At 42.3% G+C, this 21,941-nt stretch overlaps 3 protein-coding genes across 3 annotated transcripts; all 3 read left to right on the forward strand.

Annotated features, from left to right (window-relative positions):
* The first annotated feature begins 8,899 nt into the window (after positions 1-8,899).
* Positions 8,900-9,495, forward strand: LOC142181011 (uncharacterized). The gene is made up of 2 exons (XM_075253121.1): positions 8,900-9,067; positions 9,181-9,495. Exons 1-2 carry the CDS (start codon positions 8,900-8,902, stop codon positions 9,493-9,495), a joined length of 483 nt encoding a protein of 160 aa, XP_075109222.1.
* Positions 9,496-9,630: 135 nt separating this feature from the next.
* LOC142181012 (uncharacterized) lies at positions 9,631-12,317 on the forward strand. The gene is made up of 4 exons (XM_075253122.1): positions 9,631-10,509; positions 10,552-10,833; positions 11,198-11,540; positions 11,767-12,317. Exons 1-4 carry the CDS (start codon positions 9,631-9,633, stop codon positions 12,315-12,317), a joined length of 2,055 nt encoding a protein of 684 aa, XP_075109223.1.
* A 158-nt stretch (positions 12,318-12,475) lies between these two features.
* LOC142181013 (secreted RxLR effector protein 161-like) lies at positions 12,476-13,075 on the forward strand. Its single transcript, XM_075253123.1, has one exon. It carries the CDS (start codon positions 12,476-12,478, stop codon positions 13,073-13,075), a length of 600 nt encoding a protein of 199 aa, XP_075109224.1.
* The last annotated feature ends 8,866 nt before the right edge of the window (positions 13,076-21,941 follow it).

Below are 21,941 nucleotides of genomic sequence, written 5' to 3' on the forward strand. Positions count from 1 at the left end.
GATTCCGGGTTTTGGGAGTTTTATTATTGGTCGAGAGTATTATTATTGTATATGTTGAGCGGAATTTTAAAAACTTTATATATATTTACCTGTTAGATGGCTAGTTGTACTTTCAAATTTCTTTTTTCGCAAATTGTTAGTCTTACCTATTCGTAGAGGCTAGGTGTCATCACGACAGTTCACGGAGGGAGAACTTGGGTCGTGACAAGTTGGTATCAGAGCTCTAGGTTTATAGGAGTCATAAATCACAAGCCGGTTTATTAAAGTCTCGCGGATTGGTGTGGAGACGTCTGTACATATCTACGAGAGGCTATGTAACTGTTAGGAAAATTCCACTTCATTTGATTTTCTTGTCGAGCGAGATTTTTGATATCAAAATTCTAAACCTTTGTCTTTTATTCTCTCATAGATGGTGAAGACACGTGCTACCGGAGATGACCATGCACCCGTGCCCACTACTAGAGCCGCCAAAGGAAGGGGCAGGGTAAAGGCCGAGGATGCGCACGTGGTGCAGCTAGAGCACCCGCGCGAGCTGCCACAGAGGAGCTACTAGTAGCTCCAGCCTGAGCCCAGGCACCTGATACGCCTACTGCTACTACTACTCCAGCTCTTCAGGAGACCCTTGCACTGTTCGTGAGCATGTACACCACTCTAGCTCAGGTAGGGTTGATTCCCCTTACTGCAGCCACATCCCAGGCCGGGGGAGGAGCACAGACTCCTACCGCCCGCATCCTAGAGCATCGGGTCCAGGTTGATTAGATCCCAGAGGTTATACTGGTATCGCTTATAGCCTTAGTTCAGCCCGAGGAAAGGGTATCATCTTCAGAGGATGAGCAGCGGAGGCTTGAGAGGTTCAAGAAGTACAAGCCTTCTACATTCAGTGGTCTAGCATCAGATGATGCTCTGGGTTTTCTGGAGGAGTGCTACCGTATCCTCCACACTATGGGTATATCAGGATCATGTGGGGTTTCTTTCACTACCTTCCAGCTTCGAGGAGCAGCCTATCAGTGGTGGCGTACTTTTGAGTTGGACAGCCGGGCTGAGGCAGCTTTCCTTACATAGACCCAGTATTTAAATATGTTCTTGAGGGAGTTTGTTCCTCAAAACCTCACGGACGCATGGCGCACAGAATTTGAGCATTTGCGCCAGGGTACTATGACTGTTTCGGAGTATGCTGTCCGCTTCACTCACTTGGCTAGACATGCACCGACCTTGCTTATTGAGGGACTCATTCCCAACATCAGGTCTAGTATGGCCCGGAAGTTGGAGATGGATGTTACTTATCAGTTGGTGGTGAGCATTGCTATGAGAGTAGAGGTCATGCTTGGTTGGGATAGAGAGGAGACAGAGGCCAAGAGGCCTTGAGAGTCAGGCCATTATTCTGGTGTCCGTACTCCAGGTGTAGTTCGTCATGGTAGGGGTTATATGAGTTGCCCTGTTCATTCAGCTCTTCCAGTAACCAGTGGTATTCCTGCTCCTCCTATACCTCTGGAGCCTTATTATGCACCTCCAGTATCTAGTGCGCCTCCTGCACGGGGTGCTTTCATCGGTTAGTTCAGCAGACTTAGCCCGAGCCAGTCACAACTTCCATGCTCTCCTAGAGCTTGTTTTGAGTGTGGCGGAACATGCCATATGGTGAGGGATTTCCCTAGACTTATGAGGGGTGCACTTCCACAGACTTCTCAGCCATAGCATGCTCCGTAGAGTTCCCAGGCTATGATCACAACACCAGTTGCTGCCCCACCTGCCCAGCCAGCTAGAGGTGGAGGTCGGGGAGGCAGAGGTCGCTCTAGAGGGGGAGGTCAAGCCATATGCTATGCCCTTCCCGCCCGTACTGAGGTCGTCACCTCCGATTATATCATCACAGGTATTGTCCTAGTTTGTCATAGAGATGCATCGGCTTTATTTAATCTAGGCTCCACTTATTCTTATGTGTCCTCTTACTTTACCCTGCATTTGGGCATATCTCGGGATTCTTTGAGTTCCCCTATTTATGTTTCTACTACCGTGGGAGATTCTTTTAGTGTAGACTACGTTTATCGGTCGTTTTGATTGCTCTTAGTGGTTTTAAGACTAGAGCCGACTTATTATTGCCCAACATCGTAGATTTTGATGTTATCTTGGGCATGGACTAGTTGTTGCCCCATTATGCTATTCTTGATTGTCACGCCAAAATCGTGATGCTGGCTATGCCAGGTGTACCACGAGTAGAGTGGAGGGGTACTTTAGATCATACTCCCAATAGATTTATTTCATTCATTAAGGCTCAGCGAATGGTTGAGAAGGGGTGTGACACGTATCTAGCTTATGTTAGAGATGTCAATATCGATACCCCTATAGTTGATTCAATCCCGGTAGTATGGGATTTCTCTGATGTGTTTCCAACTGATCTTCCGGAAATGCCACCAGACAGAGATATTTATTTCGGCATTGATTTGTTGTCGGGCACCCAGCCCATTTCTATTCCTCCTTATCGTATGGCCCCTTCTGAGTTGAAGGATCAGTTACAGGAATTGTTTGGTAAGGGCTTTATTCAACCCTCGCCTTGGGGTGCTCCTGTCTTGTTTGTGTAGAAAAAGCATGGTTCTATACGTATGCGCATTGATTATCGCCAGTTGAACAAAGTTATAGCGAAGAACTGGTATCCTTTACCTCGTATTGATGATATGTTTGACCAGTTACAGGGTGCTTGAGTGCTTTCTAAAATTGACTTGCATTTAGATTATCATAAGTTGAAGATTTAGGAGCCAGAATCCCGAAGACTGCTTTCAGGACTCGGTATGGTCATTACGAGTTCCTGGTTATGTCATTTGGGCTGACCAATGACCTAACAACATTTATGCATTTGATGCACAGCGTGTTCCAGCCATATCTTGACTCGTTCGTCATTGTCTTTATTGATGACATTCTGGTTATACCCCCGGAGTTGGGAAGATCATGAGTAGCACCTAAGGATAGTGCTTCAGACTTTGAGAGAAAAGAAATTATATGCGAAGTTCTCGAAAAGTGAGTTTTGGTTGGATTCTGTGGCATTCTTGGGTCACGTGGTATCAAATGAAGGGATCAAGGTGGATCCGAAGAAAGTGGAAGTAGTGTATAGTTGGCCCAGACCATCCTCAACTACAGAGATCCGTAGTTTTCTTGGCTTGGCGGTTACTACCGCCGATTTGTTGAGGGATGTTCATCTATTGCAGCACCTATAACCAGGCTGACCCAGAAGGGTGCTCCATTCTAGTGGACGGAAGAGTGTGAGGAGAGCTTCCAGAAGCTCAAGACAGCTTTGACTACAGCCCCAGTTTTTATATTGCCTACAAGTTCGAGGTCTTATAGTGGCTATTGTGATGCCTAGAGAATTGGCCTTGGGCCGTTATTGATGCAGGATGGTAGGGTGATTGCCTACTCATCCCGACAGCTGAAAGTGCATGAGAAGAATTATCCTGTACATGATCTCGAGTTAGCTGCTATTGTTCACGCCTTGAAGATCTGGCATCATTATTTGTACGGTGTTCTTTCTGAGATTTATACTGATCACCAGAGTTTGCAGCATCTGTTCAAGCAGAAAGACCTTAATTTGCGCCAGAGGAGGTGGTTATATCTGCTGAAGGACTATGATATCACTATCTCGTATCACCCGGGCAAGGCCAATATAGTAGTCGATGCTTTGAGTCACCGGGCGGAGAGTTTGGTTTATCTACCAACATCGGAGAGGCCCATGGCGATGGATGTTCAGGCCTTAGCCAACCATTTTGTGATACTGGATCTTTCGGAGCCCATCGGGTTCTAGCTTGTGTGATTTCTCGGTCTTCCTTGTTGGATCGTATCAGAGAGCGTCAGTTTGATGACCCTCATTTGCGTGTCCTTAAGGACAAGGTTCTGCATGGTGATGCCAGAGATGTAACCATCGGTGATGACGGGGTATTGAGGATGCAGGGTCGGATATGTGTACCCGATGTTGATGGTCTTCGGGAGTTGACTCTAGAGGAGGCCCATAGTTTGCGGTATTCCATCCATCCGGGTGCCGCAAAGATGTACCAAGATTTGAGGCAGCGCTATTGGTGGAGGCAGATGAAGAAAGATATAGTTGGGTTTGTAGCTTGGTGCCTCAATTGTTAGCAGGTGAAATACGAGCATTAGAGACTGGGTGGCTTGCTTCAGTAGATAAAGATTCCGGAGTTGAAGTGGGAGCAGATCACCATGGACTTCATAGTTGGACTCCCACGGACTTTGAGGAAGTTCGATGCCATTTGGGTGATTGTGGATCAGCTGACCAAGTCTGCGCACTTCATTCCTGTATGTACCACCTATTCTTTGGAGCGGTTGGCGGAGATTTATATCCGGGAGATTATTCGTCTGCATGGTATTCCAGTTTCCATTATTTTAGATAGAGGTACTCAGTTCACATCACGGTTCTGGAGGGCCGTACAGCATGAGTTGGGTACTCGGGTGGAGTTGAGCACAGCATTTCACCCTCAGAACAACGGACAGTCCGAGCACACTATTCAAATTCTTGAGGATATGCTCCGTGCATGTGTGATGGAGTCTTGAGGTTCTTGGGATCAGTTCTTTCCACTGGCGGAGTTTGCTTGCAGTAATAGTTATCAGTTCAACATTCAGATGGCACCGTATGAGGCCTTGTATGGTAGGCGGTGTAGATCCCCGATGGGTTGGTTCGAGCCGTGTGAGGCTAGATTATTGGGCATAGACTTGATTCAGGATGCCCTGGAGAAGGTTAAGGCGATTTAGGAAAGACTCCGCACAGCCCAGTCCAGACAAAAGAGTTATGCGGACCAGAAGGTTCGTGATGTATCCTATATGGTAGGAGAGCGGGTCTTACTGCGGGTTTTGCCTATGAAGGGCGTTCTAAGATTTGAGAAGATGGGGAAATTGAGTCCGAGGTTTTTTGGGGCTTTTAAGGTATTGCGACGTGTTGTGGAGGTTGCTTATGACCTTACCTTACCTCCCAGCTTGGCAGGAGTTCATCCGGTATTTCATGTTTTGATGCTCCAGAGGTATCACGATGATCTGCCGCACGTTTTGGATTTTAGTTTAGTCCAGTTGGACAAGGATCTATCCTATGTTGAGGAGCCAGTGGCGATATTAGACAAGCAGGTTCGAAAGCTGAGGTCAAAGAGCATTACATCGGTAAAGGTTTAGTGGCAGGGTCAGCCGTTCTAGGAGACGACGTGGGAGACTGAGCATGATATGCGCAACTGTTACCGTCATCTTTTCACCACTTCAGGTATGTCTCTATGCTCGTTCGAGGACGAACAAATATTTTAAGAGGGGGGATGTAACGACAAGGGCGGTCGTTTTGAGAATTTACTCCCCGATCCCCTATTAACTGCTTTCCCCGTATTTGTTTCTGCTATTGTGAGTTGCCGGGAAGATTCATTTTGAGTTTCGAAGTATTTTGGGACACTTAGTCTCTAAATGAGAGCTTAAGCTTTAGAATTTGGACCGTAGTCGGAATAGTGTGAAGGCGGCCTCAGAATGGAATTCTATCGATTTCGTTAGCTCCATTGAGTGATTTCGGGCTTAGGGGCGTGTTTGGATTGTGTTTTAAGGTCCGTAGCTTATTTAGGCTTAAATGCCGAAAGTGGAATTTTTGAAGTTTCCGAATCGATAGTGAGATTTTGATATCGGGGTCGGAATTCGATTCTGAAAGTTGGAATAGTTCCGCAGTGTTGAATGTGACATGTTTGCAAAATTTGGGGTCAATCGGACGTGGTTTGGTTGGTTTAGGTATCAGTTGTAGAATTTTGAAATCTTATGTTCATTAAGTTTGGATTGGACGGTTATTCATGATTTTAGCGTTGTTTGAGGTGATTTGTGGGCTCGACTAAGTTCGTATTGTGTTTTAGGATTGGTTGGTAAGTTTGGTTGAGGTCCCGAGGTCCTCGAGTGTGTTTCGGATGCTCAACGAGTCATTTTTGAACTTAGAGAAGTGGCAGATTTTTCTAGTGTTTTGTTGCAGAGAAATCCTTCTTCGCGTTCGCGAGAGGTGTCTCGCATTCGCGAAGAGCATCTTAGAGAGTCAGCTGAGTGGTGCTTCGCGTTCACGAAGGTGTGGACCCTTTACCCTACGCGTTCACGAAGGGTCTGCTAGTGCAAGCTACGCGTTTGCGAGTGGACCCTCACATTCACGAAAGAGGAAATTTGGCCAGTGGGATTTTGTGCATCACGTTCACGATGGTGGTTCATAATTCCAAAATTGGGGGTTTGAGTTCATAACTCAAAAATTGGATTGAGAGCTCGGTAGGAGGCGAAATTTGGAGGGATTTTCTGAGGAAGTTTGTGGGTAATGATTCCTAACTCCTTTTTGATTATATTCCATTAATCTAAACATGAACTCATAATCTAATTTCGGATTTAGGGTGAAAATTGGGAAAATTGGGAAAATTGAGAAAAGTTCTTAGGCCTAATTTTGGAATTTTGATCGAGATATTAGTATCGGATTTGAGTAAAATTGGTATGGGTAGACTCGTGAGTGAATGGGTGTTCATAATTTGTGACTTTTACCCGATTCCAAGATGTGGGCCCGGGGAGGATTTTTGGGCGTTTTTCTGTTTTCTTGCCTTCGCTTCGATTTCATTAGCTAAATTAGTTGTTTGTAGTTGTATTTACGTTATGATATTGATTTGATTAGATTTCGTCCACATGGAATTGGATACTCGTGGAAAGAGCATGATATCAGATTGATTTTTCAGCTGGTTCGAGGTAAGTGGCTTGCCTAACCTTGTGTTGGGGAAACTCCCCTTAGAATTTTGGTATTGTTGTTATATGAATATCGTGTACGTGAGGTGACGAGTGCGTACACGTGCTAATTGTTGAAAAATCCTGTTTTCATTAAATACTTATTATGTTTGTCCTTTAACTGAACAATACTAGTATATGAAACCTTTTGTCTAGCTTAGGAATGTATGCTTATGTGACTTAACTACTTTAACTGCTTTAACTGCTTACTTGGATTTTTGCAACATGTTTAGAGTAGAAATTTCCTGTTTTCCTGATACGAACTTGAATAGAATTGTAGGATTCTTTCTTGAGACTATTGTGTATTTACTTTGGGACTACGGATCAGTATTCCGGGAGATCCCCCAGCATATTTACTTTGGGACTATGGATCGGTATTCCGGAAGATTCCCTTGCACATTTATAATTGGGACTACGGGATGATATCCCGGGAGATCCTCTGTATTAGATATTTACTTTTGGACTACGGGACGATATCCCGGGAGATCCTCTGTACATTTACGTTTGGGACTACGGGACGATATCCTGGGAGATCCCGGATTGCTATCTCTGTGTATTGAGTTATTTCTTTCTGTGATTTCACCTTTATTGACTATTAGCATTTAATTATACTGTCTCATTGCACATTATTTTACCTTGTTATATATGTAACTAGTAGGTCCCTGACCTTCCTCGTCACTACTCGACCAAGGTTAGGCTTGGTACTTACTGGTACCGCTGTGGTGTACTCATGCCCTTTCATGCACATGATTTCATGTGCAGATTCATTTTCTTCTGCTCAGCCATACTATCAGTGAGGTGAGGCAATTTCAGGGACTTCGAGATATATCTTCTGCATCCGTAGATCGAGGAGTCCCTCTGTATTCTCCCTTCTAGCTATAGACCTTCTGTAATCACTGTTGTTTAGACTTCTGGAGTTAGAACACTATGTATTTTCTCTAGTTTGTGATTCATGAGATTTCAGGTTTTGGGAGTGTTGTTATTGGTCGATAGTGTTATTATTGTATATGACGAGCGGCATTTGAACACTTAATATATATTTACCTGTTAGATGGCTAGTTGTACTTTCAAATTCCCTTTTTCGCAAATTGTTAGGCTTACCTAGTCATAGAGACTAGGTGCAATCACGACAGTTCACGGAGGGAGAACTTGGGTCATGACAGACGCTTCAAAGTAAAAGGATAGACCATTGATGGGTTTACAGTACCTTAGCTTTATGTTTTGATAACTAACAAACCTATTGTCAAAGAACTAGATAAGGAGCCTGATACACTTGGTACACAACTCAATCAACGGACTCAATCTAATGTGAGTTGCTATGACTTCAGAATATAAAGAATCAACACAAGGACCTGATCCCCTTGGGTTCCTCTGATAGCAGTACGAAGTCAACTGTCTACAGGTGGAAAGTGACTACCTCCACTGTACTCGCAAACAGTGCAGCACAGTGCAACAGTTACCTCTCATTGACTAACCAAGTTATTACATCATTCAAGTGGTGTCATCCAAGTTGTATTAACAATAAACATAAAAACAAAACATCGCTTGAACACTTGAGAATTATTTCAAGCATTCTAAGCATCTGACAATCAAGCATTCAATTCTCAAGTGCATCAAGAATAAAGTAGAACACTACTACGGACCAGTTCCTACAACAAGTATCTTGTATGTTCTTAGTTGAGTTGTAGCTTCGTAACTATTCTTCATTGTAATTCCTACTTTGCTTATCTAGAAGCTTTAATTAGGATCCCCTTGTAAACCATAAACCTTTTGTGTTTGTGTCATGACTAGAGTTAGTCATGAGTTGAAGTCTTTGTAATAAGTGTATTGTAAAGTGGCTTGTAATAGGTGTATTACAAGTTAGTAAGGGATTAAGAATTTAATTCCTATGTTGCATAAGTTGTAATCTAAAGATTGCTCATAGTGAAGTTGAAATCCTACCAGTGTAGGTCGTGGTTTTGATCCCCTTGAGCAGGGATTTTTTCACGTAATAGTTCCCTGTTCCATTTACTTACTGTTGCATTAGCCTTATCGGTGGAAAACTATATTGGACCTCGTCTCAATATAGTTTGATGGACTCATATATTCTATTAATTGGTATCAGATCGTGTTATTTCTATCAGATTAACATCGAGAAAGGATCATCATGGCTGCTCTACTAAACTTCGAAGAGGGTCAGTCTACCTACAAACCACCTAGATTCAATGGTCAATATTATGGGTGGTGGAAGACAAGGATGTATGACTTTATCATGGCTAAATATTCCGAGCTGTGGGATATTATTTGTGATGGTCCTTATGTCCCTACAAAAAAGGTTCGTAGTTCCTGTTGTGGCAGTGCCAAAGACGAGGAAAGAATAAAACGATGTTAACAGGAAGGCTGTGGAGAAAACTTTTCGTGCCAAGAAAATTTTGGTGTGTGGTATAGGTCCTAATGAATACAACAGGATTTCAGCTTACCAATTTGTTATGGGAAGCTTTGCAAACAGCACACGAAGGAACTACTCAAGTAAAGCAATCTAAGATTGACATGCTCACCACTAAGTATGAGCTCTTCAGAATGAAGGACGATGAATCCATTCAAGATATGCACACTCGATTTACTTCCATCATAAATGAGTTACAGTCACTTGGTGAAATCATTCCTAGGAACAAGCTCGTGAGGAAAATTCTCAGTGTTTTTCCCAGTTCATGGGAGAGTAAAGTGAATGCCATTACTGAAGGAAGGATTTGCAGGAACTAACTATAGATGAGCTGGTTGGAAATCAAAAAAACTTATGAAATGAAGAAGAAGGACAGTAAAAGAAGAGAACCAAAGAAGGAAAAGAACCCGGTACTCAAGGCAGAAAGCAATGACTCAAGTGGCGAGGATAGTGACATGGCTTATTTAACCAGAAGGTTTCAGAAAATGGTTCGAAGGAATGGAGGTATACCAAAGAGGGGCAGTTCCAGCAAGCCAAAAAATTATGACCTCTATCATAAGTATAGAAAGTCAGGGCATTTCATCAAAGATTTCCCTCTCCTAAAGCAAGAACAATCCATACACAACTCTGACAAAGAAGCCAAGAGGAACCTGGTTCCTGATAAATACTTCAAAAGAAATAACGCCGCTGACAATGTTGTGAAACAAACTCTTACAGCATTGGGAGATTCTTCCAGCGAGTCTGAAGAAGATGATGATGCAGGTGACAGCTCAATGATGGCATTTGAAAATGAAGCGAATGAATATGACCCAATATTTGCTTTGATGGCTCAATCAGATCATATAGAAGACGATGACAATAATGAGGTAAAGTTTCGGGATGTTCAGAGAAATCTGAAGTCCTACTCTCCTAGAAAACTTATGTCATTAGCTAGTGTGTTAATTGATGCCTTAACTATGGAGTTAGGAGATACTGAGCAAACTAGAGATGACTTGATAGTTTGTGTGGTTGATTTGAAGGAAACTATAAATAATCTGGAAAATGAAAAGGAGGTTCTAACTAAGAAAATCACTAGTGTAGAACACGAAAGAGATGATCTGATGGTAGTAGTAGTTGACCTAAAAGAAACCATTGAGAATTACAGTAAAGAAAAAAATAACGTAGTGGAGAAAGTGGTTGTTATTGAACAGGAAAGAGATGACCTCTTAGTGGTGATTATAGACTTAAAGAAAACAATAGAGGAACTCAAAGCTGAATGTAGTCCTAGAAATTCTAAAAAAGGAAAAGAAGTGGCTAGTGAGGCATATATTAAATTTGAAAATGAGTTAAATGCTGTAAAAACTAGTTTGTGTGCTGAACTTGAGAAAAATAGATAGCTTCAAGCAGAATTGGAAAAATTACAAAGTGATCTTGAGAAGTCTCTTAAGTGGACCTGGTCCTCGGATGCTATTACTTCCATATATGTGAACAATGGTGGAAACAGACAGGGAATAGGGTTTCAAAGGGAGAGAACTCCTTATAACCCTCATAGCAAGTATGTTACTGTGCCTGATAATTGGCTGTGTACCTACTGTGGGAACAATGGGTATTTCAAAGAAAATTTCCAAGCAGGGTTCATTCTCTTCAGAAAAAGAAAGTTTTTGCTAAAAGAGGACCGGGTGCCACCCATAAAAAGCGCATGTTACCTACATGGACTAGAAGAACATTTATTCATCCCCTTGCTTATTACAAGGGACCCAAACTTGCTTGGGTTCCTAATCTAACCCTTAATTTCCTGGTGTAGGGAACAGTGAAAGGAAGCAGTCAACAATGGTTCATGGACAGTGGATGCTCAAAGCACATGAGCGGGAATACCATGGACTTTCTTTCACTAAAAGCCCTTCAAAGAGGGATTGTATCCTTTGGAAATGGGAAAAGAGGTATATTCTTGGTGTTGGAAAAATTGGAAAATCACTCACTCACTCAAATGAGAATGTGTACTATGTCAATGATCTTAAGTATAGTCTCTTGAGTGTCTCTCAGATATGTGATAAAGGAAACAAGGTGGAGTTCTTGTCAAATATATGCACAATTACAAATCTAGTAAATGGTGAAGTGGTACTTGTGGCCAAAAGATACAAGAATATCTATGTTGCCAATTTTGAGTCCCTACAAAGTGGTGATCTGAGCTGCTTGAAAGTAGTTGATGATGATGCTAAACTGTGGCACAGAAGGTTGGGTCATGCAAGCTTTTCTCTACTGAATAAGCTGGTTCAGAAGGACCTGGTTCATGGTCTGTCCAAGTCAAGGTTCAAAGAGCACAATGTTTGTGATGCATGCGCTAGAGGAAAGCATGTGAAATCCTCATTCAAGCCAAAGAAAGGATGTCAGCACATCAAAACCACTTGATCTCTTTCATATGGATCTACGTGGTCATATGAGAGTGCAAAGTAGGGGAGGAAAAAGATACATTCTTGTGATAGTGGATGACTATTCCAGATTCACTTGGACTCTGTTCCTTAGAACAAAAGATGAGACCTTTGAAGTTTTTGTAGCCTCTATGAAGAAAATTTAAGTGAAGATTGAGTCAAAAGTAGCATGCATTTGATCAGATCATGGAACAGAATTTGACAATGCTAAGTTTGATGAATTCTGTAACGAAAATGGCATCACCCACAACTTCTCAGCCCCAAGAACTCCACAGCAAAATAGAGTTGTGGAAAGGAAGAACAGAACCCTTGAAGAAATGGCAAGAACAATGCTGATCGATAGTGAGATTGCTAAGAACTTCTGGGTTGAAGGTATCAACACTGCCTGCTACTTGGTGAATAGGTGCATGATCAGGTCTCTCTTGAACAAAACTCCCTATGAGTTGCTAAATGGAATAAAGCCCAAGCTGACTCACTTAAGAACATTTGGCTGCAAATGTTATGTCCTCAACAATGGAAATGATCAGCTTGGAAAATTTGATGCCAAGAGTGATAAAGGAATCTTTTTGGGGCACTCTTCTCAAAGTAAAGCCTACAAGGTATACAACAAGCAGACTCAGTGTGTTGAGGAGAGTATACACGTAATCTTTGACGAGTCTTATCTCCCCCGTGAGAAGAGCAAGAAGGATGATCAAGATGGAGAGCCTCTACTACTTCCAGGAGATGACAAATAGAAAGGCAGATATGATGATTCAAGTGAAGGAGGCATGTGAAGACAATGCAATCTCTTCCTCATCAGTCAGGGAGGAACCTGTTGATTATTTAGGTATATATTGATGACATTATTTTTGGGGCAACAGCTGATTCACTATGTGAGGAATTTGCAAAACTCATGGGAAGTGAGTTTGAGATGAGCATGAAGGGTGAGTTAAATTTCTTCTGGGGTCTTCAAGTGAAGCAGTCCACAAAGGGAACATTCATTAGTCAGCAAAAGTACATCAAAGTGATCCTGAATAGGTTTGACATGAAAGCATCAAAAGTGATTTACACTCTTATTGCCACTACTACTCGACTAGACATTGACGAATCTGGCTCTTCTGTGAATCAAACAATTTATAGAGGCATCATTGGATTTCTCCTATATCTTACTGCAAGCAGGCCAGATATTGCTTTTAGTGTAGGTTTATGTGCAAGGTTTCAGTCAAATCCCAAGGAATCTCATCTGAAGGCTACCAAAAGAATCCTGAGATATCTTAAGCGAATACAAAACCTGGTGCTATATTATCCATCAGGTGACAGTTTTAATCTGATTGGGTATGCTGACGCAGACTATGCAGGTTGTCTTGTGGATAGAAAAAGCACTTCTGGGATGGCTCACTTCTTAGGATCATGTATTATCTCTTGGGGGACAAGGAAACAAAATTTAGTGGCTCTTTCAACAGCTGAAGCTGAATATGTAGCTGCAGCATCCTGCTGTGCTCAGCTTCTGTAGATCAAGCAGCAGTTGGAGGATTTTGGAGTACACTAACTATGTACCTCCTCTTTGTGATAACACAAGTGCACTCAACATGGCCAAAAATCCAGTCCAGCATAAAAGAACCAAGCACATTGATGTGAGACATCATTTTCTCAGAGACAATGTGGAAAAGGGGCTTATCTGTATGAAGTTTTGCAGCATAGAAGACCAAATTGTAGATATCTTCACCAAAGCCCTGAGCAGAGAATACTTTGAGAGAAATAGACTGGCACTGGGGGCTAATAAAGCCTAATTGAGAACCTAATTCCTACCATATGGCTATGAAAATCGCATACAGGTAAAATTAGTTAAAGTGTTTTCCGACCAAGTCTAACTCACTTCTATACCATTACAAGTAGACACGCACGATGATTATAGAAGTTGATGAGGCAATGCATGAGCAGTAAAAGAAGGTTGAGCATCTTGTTTTTTTAAGACTGGTCAGGAACCTGGTTCTTGTGCTAAAGGTTAGTAGTCTTTTGCTTTTCTCATACATATATCAAAAGAAAACAAAAATAATGCCACGTTATCAACCTTTTCAGATTCTTTATGTCACGTCTTTTCATTCAAATCTTTTCACTTCCATCTGAAAAGTTGCGTCTTCCACACATCTATCGTCGTTTCATAACACGTTTCTCTTTCCTTCATAATTTCCATGCACCTCATTATAACCCTCTCACTCTAAATTGAATGACCATCTCTGTTCTCCTCAGTCTCTCCAGAAACTTCAAGCAAAATCCTCTACCATGGCTGAGGATCAAACAATCCCTCCTACCACTGAAGAGAAAAACCTCGAGTCTTCTCTTGTAGAAACAACACCAGTCATCCCTTCTTCCACCACTGTTCAAATAGAAAACCCTAAACCAGTTTTTCCTTCACCCTCCATCTCTCTCTACTCTCTCTGACTATACTCCTCCTCTAAGTGTTGAGAACTCAGAAAATCCTAAGAATGAAAGCTTCTCTCCCTTATTGCCTGAGACACTCAAAGAACAGAGTAAAGATGACATTCCAGCTCCACAGAAAAAAGGTAAGTCTTCATCGACAAAAAAAGCTTCATCGATCAGTCTTAAAGTGCTAAGGTTTCTAAGGAAAACTCTGATTAGTGTACATGTGCTCTTATTTCTTCTATTGTTGCTCCTATGGAACCTCAAAAAAGGGATGCCATGGAAAATATATTGGCTACTGCTGCTAGGGGAATTATTGGGAAGGAAAATTCTACCATGCCTGAGTCTTAGAGGAAAGAGAGTCAGTCCTTGGTGGGAGAAGGAGCAATAGTGCTTATTGAACAACTTGCACCAGAAGAGACTACTGGGACCCCTCTTGATAGACCTGACCCCACTCCTGAGGAAACATGTCAGGAATCATTTTCCCAGGTCAGTATCGACCCTACTCCTTCTCCTCACTTTGATGCTACACCCTTGGAAGTAGTGGCTCCTGTTATGAGGTCCAACGATGAAGAAGATGAGGATAATGTTGCTCTAAGTGTGTTCATTGCAGTAAGGAAGCCTGTAGCAACACCCGAGACCCTTCTTAAGCAACTTACCACAGAGTTAAAGAAGAAGGAGGCTCTTGAGTATGCGCTAAAGAAGAGTAAGAGAAGTAACAGGAAGAAGAAGAAGAAAAGGCTGGTGAAGGATGGTGAAGTTGTTTGTGACAAAAATATCCTAGTTGTGGAAGTTGATGAGGAAGCCACAGAGGAACCAAGTTCCTTGATCAAGAAGTCTCAGAAAAAGAAGCACTTTACTAAGAGTACTTCAAAAGAGGTTGTTGGAAAACCCAGTGAAAAGTCAGTAAAGGATACTGGCAAGTTGAAGGAAGTTGTGGTAGAAGAGTTTGTGTTTGATAAGGATGTACAAGTGAAGTCTAGTGGGAAAGTTAAGTCCAGTGGAAAGTGTATGAAAAGGAAGTTAGAGGATGTGAAGTAACCCAATTCTGTGAAGAAGGCAAGAAAGGGAAGTATATCTGGTAAAGAAAGGTTGAGGTATCAGAAAGTGCTGTGGGGTCGTACTTTTGACCCTAAGATCTCTGAGATGGCTGGAATGCATCAAGTGCTTGAGATGGTTGAGTTTCAACAGTGAGGACACCTATTCAAGGTGGATGTTCCCAAGGTATATGAGGAAGAGGTTCAAAGTTTCTATGCAGACCTCTTTACCATTGAATTTAATCATATCTGTGTACTGATAAATGGCGTAGACATTGTTATGGACTTTGCTCTGTTAGGAGACATACTTAAGGTTCCTACTAAAGGTCTGTCTTCTGTTAGACATGCCTGTGGCTCAAACTTTAGGCATGTTATAGTTAAGGAGGGAGCAGTGCAGTGGGGGAAACAGGTGCATAAGAAAGATTTGCTTTCTATTTATCAACTGCTTTTTGAGTTGGTGAACAAGGTCCTGCTTCCTCGCGCTAAGAGGAGGTTCATCACATCCAAGGCTGATCTGTATCTGATGGAAGCGCTGGATGGTTTCCAAACTGTTAATCTGCCAGCCATAATGATGGAGCATATGCAAAATGTGGCAGCATTCAAAGACAGAAATCATGGCCTCCCCTATGGATTTCTCCTTACGCGTGTCTTCAAATTCTTTTAAAGTACCTTTGGGATAGCCTAAGATGAGGACCAAGAAGCAGACTATCTCTAAAACTACTCTAGAGGAATGTGAGTGTATCGACAAACTTGGAGGGGTAGGTAGCACTTCAACGATTTCCCAGCTTATAAATGCTCAAAACAGTGCTACTGAAGAGATCAGAAAGTTTAAAGTAAGGAATGCCATATTTGAGACTTAGCTCAGTCAAGCCCAAGAGGCACCAGGGTCCTCCAGTTCTTTAAGTGCAGAGGTTGCTCGTCTGAGTAAGGAGAATGTTGACCTCAGATGATAAGTTGAGAACCTCAAGAAGAAACTGCTCGCTGAGCAAATGTATGCCAATGCTAGGATAGATCTCGTTCTCAATACACTTGCTTCCTCTTCCAAGCCCTCCTCCTCTAGTGTCCCCTAGGCATATCTCTTAGTGACCAGTGTCCAGTTATCTCTCTTGACAGTGTTTTGATGATGTTTCGGTGGTTGGTTTTGTTTTTCCTTTTGGTTTGTGGATGGAAATCACTAGTACTGCTCCTGTGTAAACAGTCCAAATATGTTTAATGCAAACTTTCCTTCTTTTGCTGTAAATGCTTATGTATTTATGCTTCTCTTTTCTATCGTGTTGTGTGCATATAAGTGGCATGAGTTAACCAAGCTAGACTTCTTTATGCTATTTGTTTCTTTGTGTGTTTTTAATGATGCCAAAATGGGGAAAAGTAGATAAAATTGAAGGAGCTAATAAGAAAAGCAGGGACTAATTAAGGGGGAAGCACAAAGTCAGGGGGAACTTGTGAAGTTCCTGTTACTTTATCAGATTTTTGTTGCTCTAAATATGATTGTCATCTTGCTTTCCTCTTCTTTTTCTTTCCCTTCCTGAGCCGAGGGTCTATTGGAAACAGCCTCTCTACCTGCGTTAGGTAGGGGTAAGGTCTACGTACAGACTACCATCCCCAGACCCCTCCTATTGGGATCAAACTGGGTTTTTTGTTGTTGTTGTAAATATGATTGTCAATTTCTAAGTTTTTCATCATCAAAAGGGAGAAATTGATGGGTTTACAGTACCTTAGCTTTATGTTTTGTTGATCTAACAAACTTACTGTCAAAGAACCAGATAAGGAACCTGATACACTTGGTACACAACTCAATCAACGGACTCAAGCTAATGTGAGTTGCTATGACTTCAGAAGATAAAGAATCAACACATGGACCTGATCCCCTTGGGTTCCCCTAATAGCAGTATGAAGTCAACTGTCTACAGCTGGAAAGTGACTGCCCGAACTATACCCGCAAACAATACAGCACAATGCAGCAGTCACCTCTCATTGACCAACCAAGTGATTACATCATTCAAATGGTGTCATCCAAGCTGTATTAACAATAAACATTGCAACAAAACATCACTTGAACACTTAAGAATTCTTTCAAGCATTCTAAGCATCTAACAATCAAGCATTCAATTCTCAAGTGCATCAAGAACAAAGTACAACACTACTACGGACCAGTTCCTACAACAAGTCTCTTGCATGTCCTTAGTTGAGTTATAACTTTGTAATTATTCTTTATTGTAATTCCTACCGTGCTTATCTAGAGGATTTAATTAGGAATCCCTTGTAAACCATAAACCTTTAGTGTTTTTATCGTGATTATAGTTAGTCATGAGTTGAAGTCTTTGTAATATGTGTATTGCAAAGTAACTTGTAATAGGTGTATTACATGTTAGTGAGGGATTAAGAGTTTAATTCTTAGGTTGCATAGGTTGTAATCTAAAGATTGTTCATAATGAAATTGAAATCCTACCAGTGTAGGTCGTGGTTTTTAATCCCCCTGAGCAGGGATTTTTCCACGTAAACGTTCCTTGTTCCATTTACTTACTGTTGCATTAGCCTTATCTATGGAAACCTTTATAGGACCTGGTCTCTATATAGTTTGGTGGACTCATATATTCTATCAACCATTTCTTAGTTGGGGCTTTAATTTTGCTTTCTCTCTTTTACATCTTAAACTTGCTAACCAAAATAGTGTTGCTTCCTTACGTTCAGGTCTTTTGCATGTTAATTTCCATTTCAATTAGCTGACAGATTTGTCTTTAATCTTAATTTTATAACTCAAATATTTTTTTTAATAATAATTTAGTAATTTTATTAAAATATATACTCATTGATATGAGGTACACACGCAACCCGCATACTCAAATACTAGTTCTTATATAAACTAGACGAAAAAATTTCATTGACGAGTTTGTGACGAATGACGCCACGAAAATGGTATAATGTCCAATGAGTTTTATGATCCCTAATATTCCACGCATAAATGTCACGTTCTTAGTTGTTAACTAAGTACACGTGCGACACTTGACAACTCGCTCACGATCTTGCACAATTTGCTCACGTTCTTGCTATGCCAAGTCAGTCTCACTACACTCAAGATCGCTAAGAGAATGGAAGAAAGAACACAAGAGAATTGTTAAAGGAAGCTTTGTATTAGAGAGAACTTGAATTGTTTGCTTGGTGAATTACAAATGAGTGGACCCCTTTATATACTAGTCTCCTAGGGCTAGTGTGTAAATATTAATTATTATACAAGTCCTTGATATTTACAAGATAAGGGCTTTATCTAGAATTCTCTACAAGCCTAGAAGATTCCAAGAACTTTCTTAGCAAATCCATAAGGATCTAGGTTCTTCCTAAGGAAATGTCCATACCTCTCTAGAATCTTCTCACAAATGTTAGCCTTCTTCTTATGTAAGCTTCCACATGGCATTAGTTTATTCCAAATGGAACCTATGTGGCATGATGACATGGCGGGTTATCACACTCTCCCCCACCCAATATTGTGATGATCGTGGTGCAATGCTGCATAAACTCTCGGATCTTATATTTGAATTGCCACAAGTATTCATATCGTTACCACGTGGCCTCCTCCGGTGATTGCCCTTTCCAATGGATGAGGAACATAGCGGTGGATTTTTGCCCTTGTTTTCGCCTGGACTGGTAATCTATGATAGCCTCAATCTCCTGATCATGCGAGGCGGTGATAGTCATTGGCGCTCAACTTGATTGGCCCCTACTCGGATCATCCTTATCTTCATGATATGGCTTAACCATGCTGGCATGGAAGTAGATCTTAAGATACGATGGCATGTCAAGCTTGTATGAGATCTTTCCTACCTTGGCGACGATCTTAAATGGCCCCTCGTACTTGCGAATCAGATTCTGATACATGCCCCATAGTGCCTTGAACTGTCTTGGGTTAAACTTCACCATGACCATGTCCCCAACTCTATAGTCTGTGGGATGCCGCTTACGGTCCGCAAACTTCTTCATCTTCTTAGCTACCTTATCCAAGTAGCACTTAGCAGTGTCGATCTCCTCCTCCCATCCTTTGGCCATATGATAAGCCCCCAAACTCTTTCCCTCGAACGAGGCTGGTAATGAATGTAGAGTTTGTGGTTGTTGGCCTATGGCTAGCTCAAATGGTGTCCGCCCCGTGGACTTACTCCGATGCAAGTTATAAGAGAATTGGGCGATGTCTAGGAGCCTTGCCAAATCTTTCTGGTGTGCGCTTACATAATGACTCAAGTAGCATTCTAGTAAGGCATTGACCCGTTCCGTTTGTCCATCCGTTTGTGGGTGGAAACTAGTAGAAAAGTGCAGTTCCATGTCAAGTATGTCGAACAACTCTCTCCAAATGTTTCCAGTAAAGCGGGGGTCTCGATCACTGATGATATGCCTTGGTAAGCCCCAATACTTTACCACGTTCTTAAATAATAGCTTGGCGGCTTCCTTAGTTGTGCAACCTGGTGAGGCGGGCATGAAGGTGGCATATTTGGAAAATATATCCACGACCACTATAATAGTACCATAACCGTCAGACTTCGGTAGGCAAGTGATAAAGTCCATAGTCTCATGGACGCTCTGCAACTGGTAGTGACTCCAAAATTCCTTCGGGTTGTTGTTGTTCAACCTTGTCATGTTGACAGACAAGACAAGTCTACACATAACACTCTATGTCATCTCGCATGCGTGGCCAATAGTAGACTAACTCAACCAAGGCCCTAGTGCGATGTTGACCTGGATGACCAGCCCACGTTGTGTCATGACTCTCCCTTATGATCTGTCCTCTAATATCTCCAAACCTCGGCACATAGACCCGCCAACCTGTGGTAAGTAGTAGGCCATCTTCTATCCAAAACCGTCTCGTCTTGCCTTTGTTGGCTAACTCGATAAGTTGTTTGGCTGTTGGATCATGCTGCATGCCTTCTTTTATAGCCTCCCGAATGTCTCATCTCATGGAAGTTATTGCAGCAAGCTCGACTTTCCGGCTCAAGGCATCGGCTACAACATTACCATTTCCTGGCTTATACTCTAGTGCATAATCAAATTCGGCTAAGAAATTCTGCCACCTAGCCTGCTTTGGTGTGATCTTATTCTATGTCTGAAAGTAGTTAGTAGCCACATTATCAGTCTTGACCACGAACCTCAACCCTAGAAGATAATGTCTCCATGTACGAAGGCAATGCACAATGGCAGTAATTTCCTTCTTTTGCACCGTGTAATGCTGCTTCGTCTCATTTAACTTACGACTCTCAAATGCTATGGGATGCTTATCCTGCATCAGGACACCCCCAATGGCGAAGTCTGAGGCATCTGTGTGAACCTCAAATGTCTTGGCAAAGTCAGGTAATGCCAAGACTGGCTCCTCTGTTACAGCTGCCTTAAGGCATTCAAACGCCTTTTGACAATGCTCCGTCCAAACCCATGGCTTGTTCTTCTTTAGCAACTCAGTCAATGGTACGGCCTTTGCTGAGTATCCACTGATGAACCAGCGATAGTAGTTAATAAGGCCAAGGAAGGATCTCAACTCAGTTACCTTTATGGGTGCCTCCCACTCCTAGATAGCATGTACCTTAGCCTCGTCTATGCATAGCTCGCTATTGCTAATGACATGGCCCAAGAAGTGCACATTTGATTGTGCAAACTCGTACTTCTCTCTCTTGATGTATAGCTCGTTCTCCCACAAGACTTGGAAAACCTTCCTTAAGTGCTCCATGTGTTCCTCCAAGGTGTTGTTGTAGATGACTATGTCATCTAGATATACTACCATGAACTGATCAAGGTAGGGATGAAAAAGCTTGCTCATAAGGGTGCAAAATGTGGCCGACGTATTGGTTAAGCCGAATGGCATCACCAACCACTCAAAGCCTCCATATCTCGTTACACATTCTGTCTTTGGCTCATCACCTTCCGCAATGAGAACCTGGTAGTAGCCCTTTCGAAGATCCACCTTGGTAAAGTACTTGGCTTGCCTAAGTCTATCGAACAAATCAGCAATGAGCGGGATCGGGTACTTATTCTTCACTCTAACCTTATTAATTGCTCGGTAGTCTATGCACAGGCACAGCGATCCATCCTTCTTCTTCTGGAACAATACTGGTGCGCCGAAAGGTGCCTTTGATGGGCGAATGTAACCAGCATCTAGCAATTCTTTAAATTGTTTCTTGAGCTCCTCCAGCTCGGGCGGTGCCATACTATATGGGGCAAATGCGGGAGGCTTAGCCCCTGGCTCCAACTCAATCTTGTGATCCACCTATTGCCTTGGCGGTAAGTGCTTAGTTAACTCCTCGGGAATGACATCTTTATTCTCCTCAAGCAACTTCTCTATTCAAGGTGGCCCTGTCTCTTGAAAATTCTTGTCTTCCTCTAGACTTGCAATGGTTGCCACGAATGTCAGCTCCCCCTGCTTGATCCCCTTGACAACCTGCATAGCTGAGAGTTGTGCTTGGATCTGTCCGTGTGGCATAGTTACTGTAGGTACCATGCAAGCTCCTTCTCACTCCATAACCAAGAGACGTCGGAGGTAGGGGTCGATTAAAGTATGACAATGTCTAAAGAACTCTTGCCTCAGTATGATGTCAAAGATATCCATAGCGGTTACGGTAAAGTTTGTCATACCTTTCCAAGTTCCCAATTTGACACCAACTCCATTAGCTACCCCACGAGCATTATGTATCTCCGCATTCACGGTCTTGACGCGAGAGTTGGTTGGTGCAAGCTTCAATTCTAGTCTCTTTGCGGCAGCCTCAGTCACAAAATTATGAGTTGCTCCAGTATCCACCATTGCACGAGCAGGCTTGTTGTTGATGGTGAGATCCATGTACTGATTGCCATTCTCGGTAGGTTGGATAGCTTGCTTCGTGACAGCACCGCATAATCCGATCATACCCAACTGTGCAGTTCCCTGACTCTCTCCTTGTGGCTGCTCCCTCCGCT

Source organism: Nicotiana tabacum, chromosome 5 (genome assembly GCF_000715075.1).
Source record: "Nicotiana tabacum cultivar K326 chromosome 5, ASM71507v2, whole genome shotgun sequence".
Taxonomy (NCBI): Eukaryota; Viridiplantae; Streptophyta; class Magnoliopsida; order Solanales; family Solanaceae; genus Nicotiana; species Nicotiana tabacum.

Bases quoted from the DNA above. Each gene is read 5' to 3' on its own strand.
- LOC142181013 (XM_075253123.1), top strand. From the start codon at position 12,476: ATGGGAAGTGAGTTTGAGATGAGCATGAAGGGTGAGTTAAATTTCTTC.
- LOC142181012 (XM_075253122.1), top strand. From the start codon at position 9,631: ATGGCTTATTTAACCAGAAGGTTTCAGAAAATGGTTCGAAGGAATGGA. The intron at 10,510-10,551 runs GTAAAAACTAGT...AAAAATAGATAG, and splicing joins TTGAAAATGAGTTAAATGCT to CTTCAAGCAGAATTGGAAAA. The intron at 11,541-11,766 runs GTCAGCACATCA...GCATTTGATCAG, and splicing joins ATTCAAGCCAAAGAAAGGAT to ATCATGGAACAGAATTTGAC.
- LOC142181011 (XM_075253121.1), top strand. From the start codon at position 8,900: ATGGCTGCTCTACTAAACTTCGAAGAGGGTCAGTCTACCTACAAACCA. The intron at 9,068-9,180 runs GTTCGTAGTTCC...TGTGTGGTATAG, and splicing joins CTTATGTCCCTACAAAAAAG to GTCCTAATGAATACAACAGG.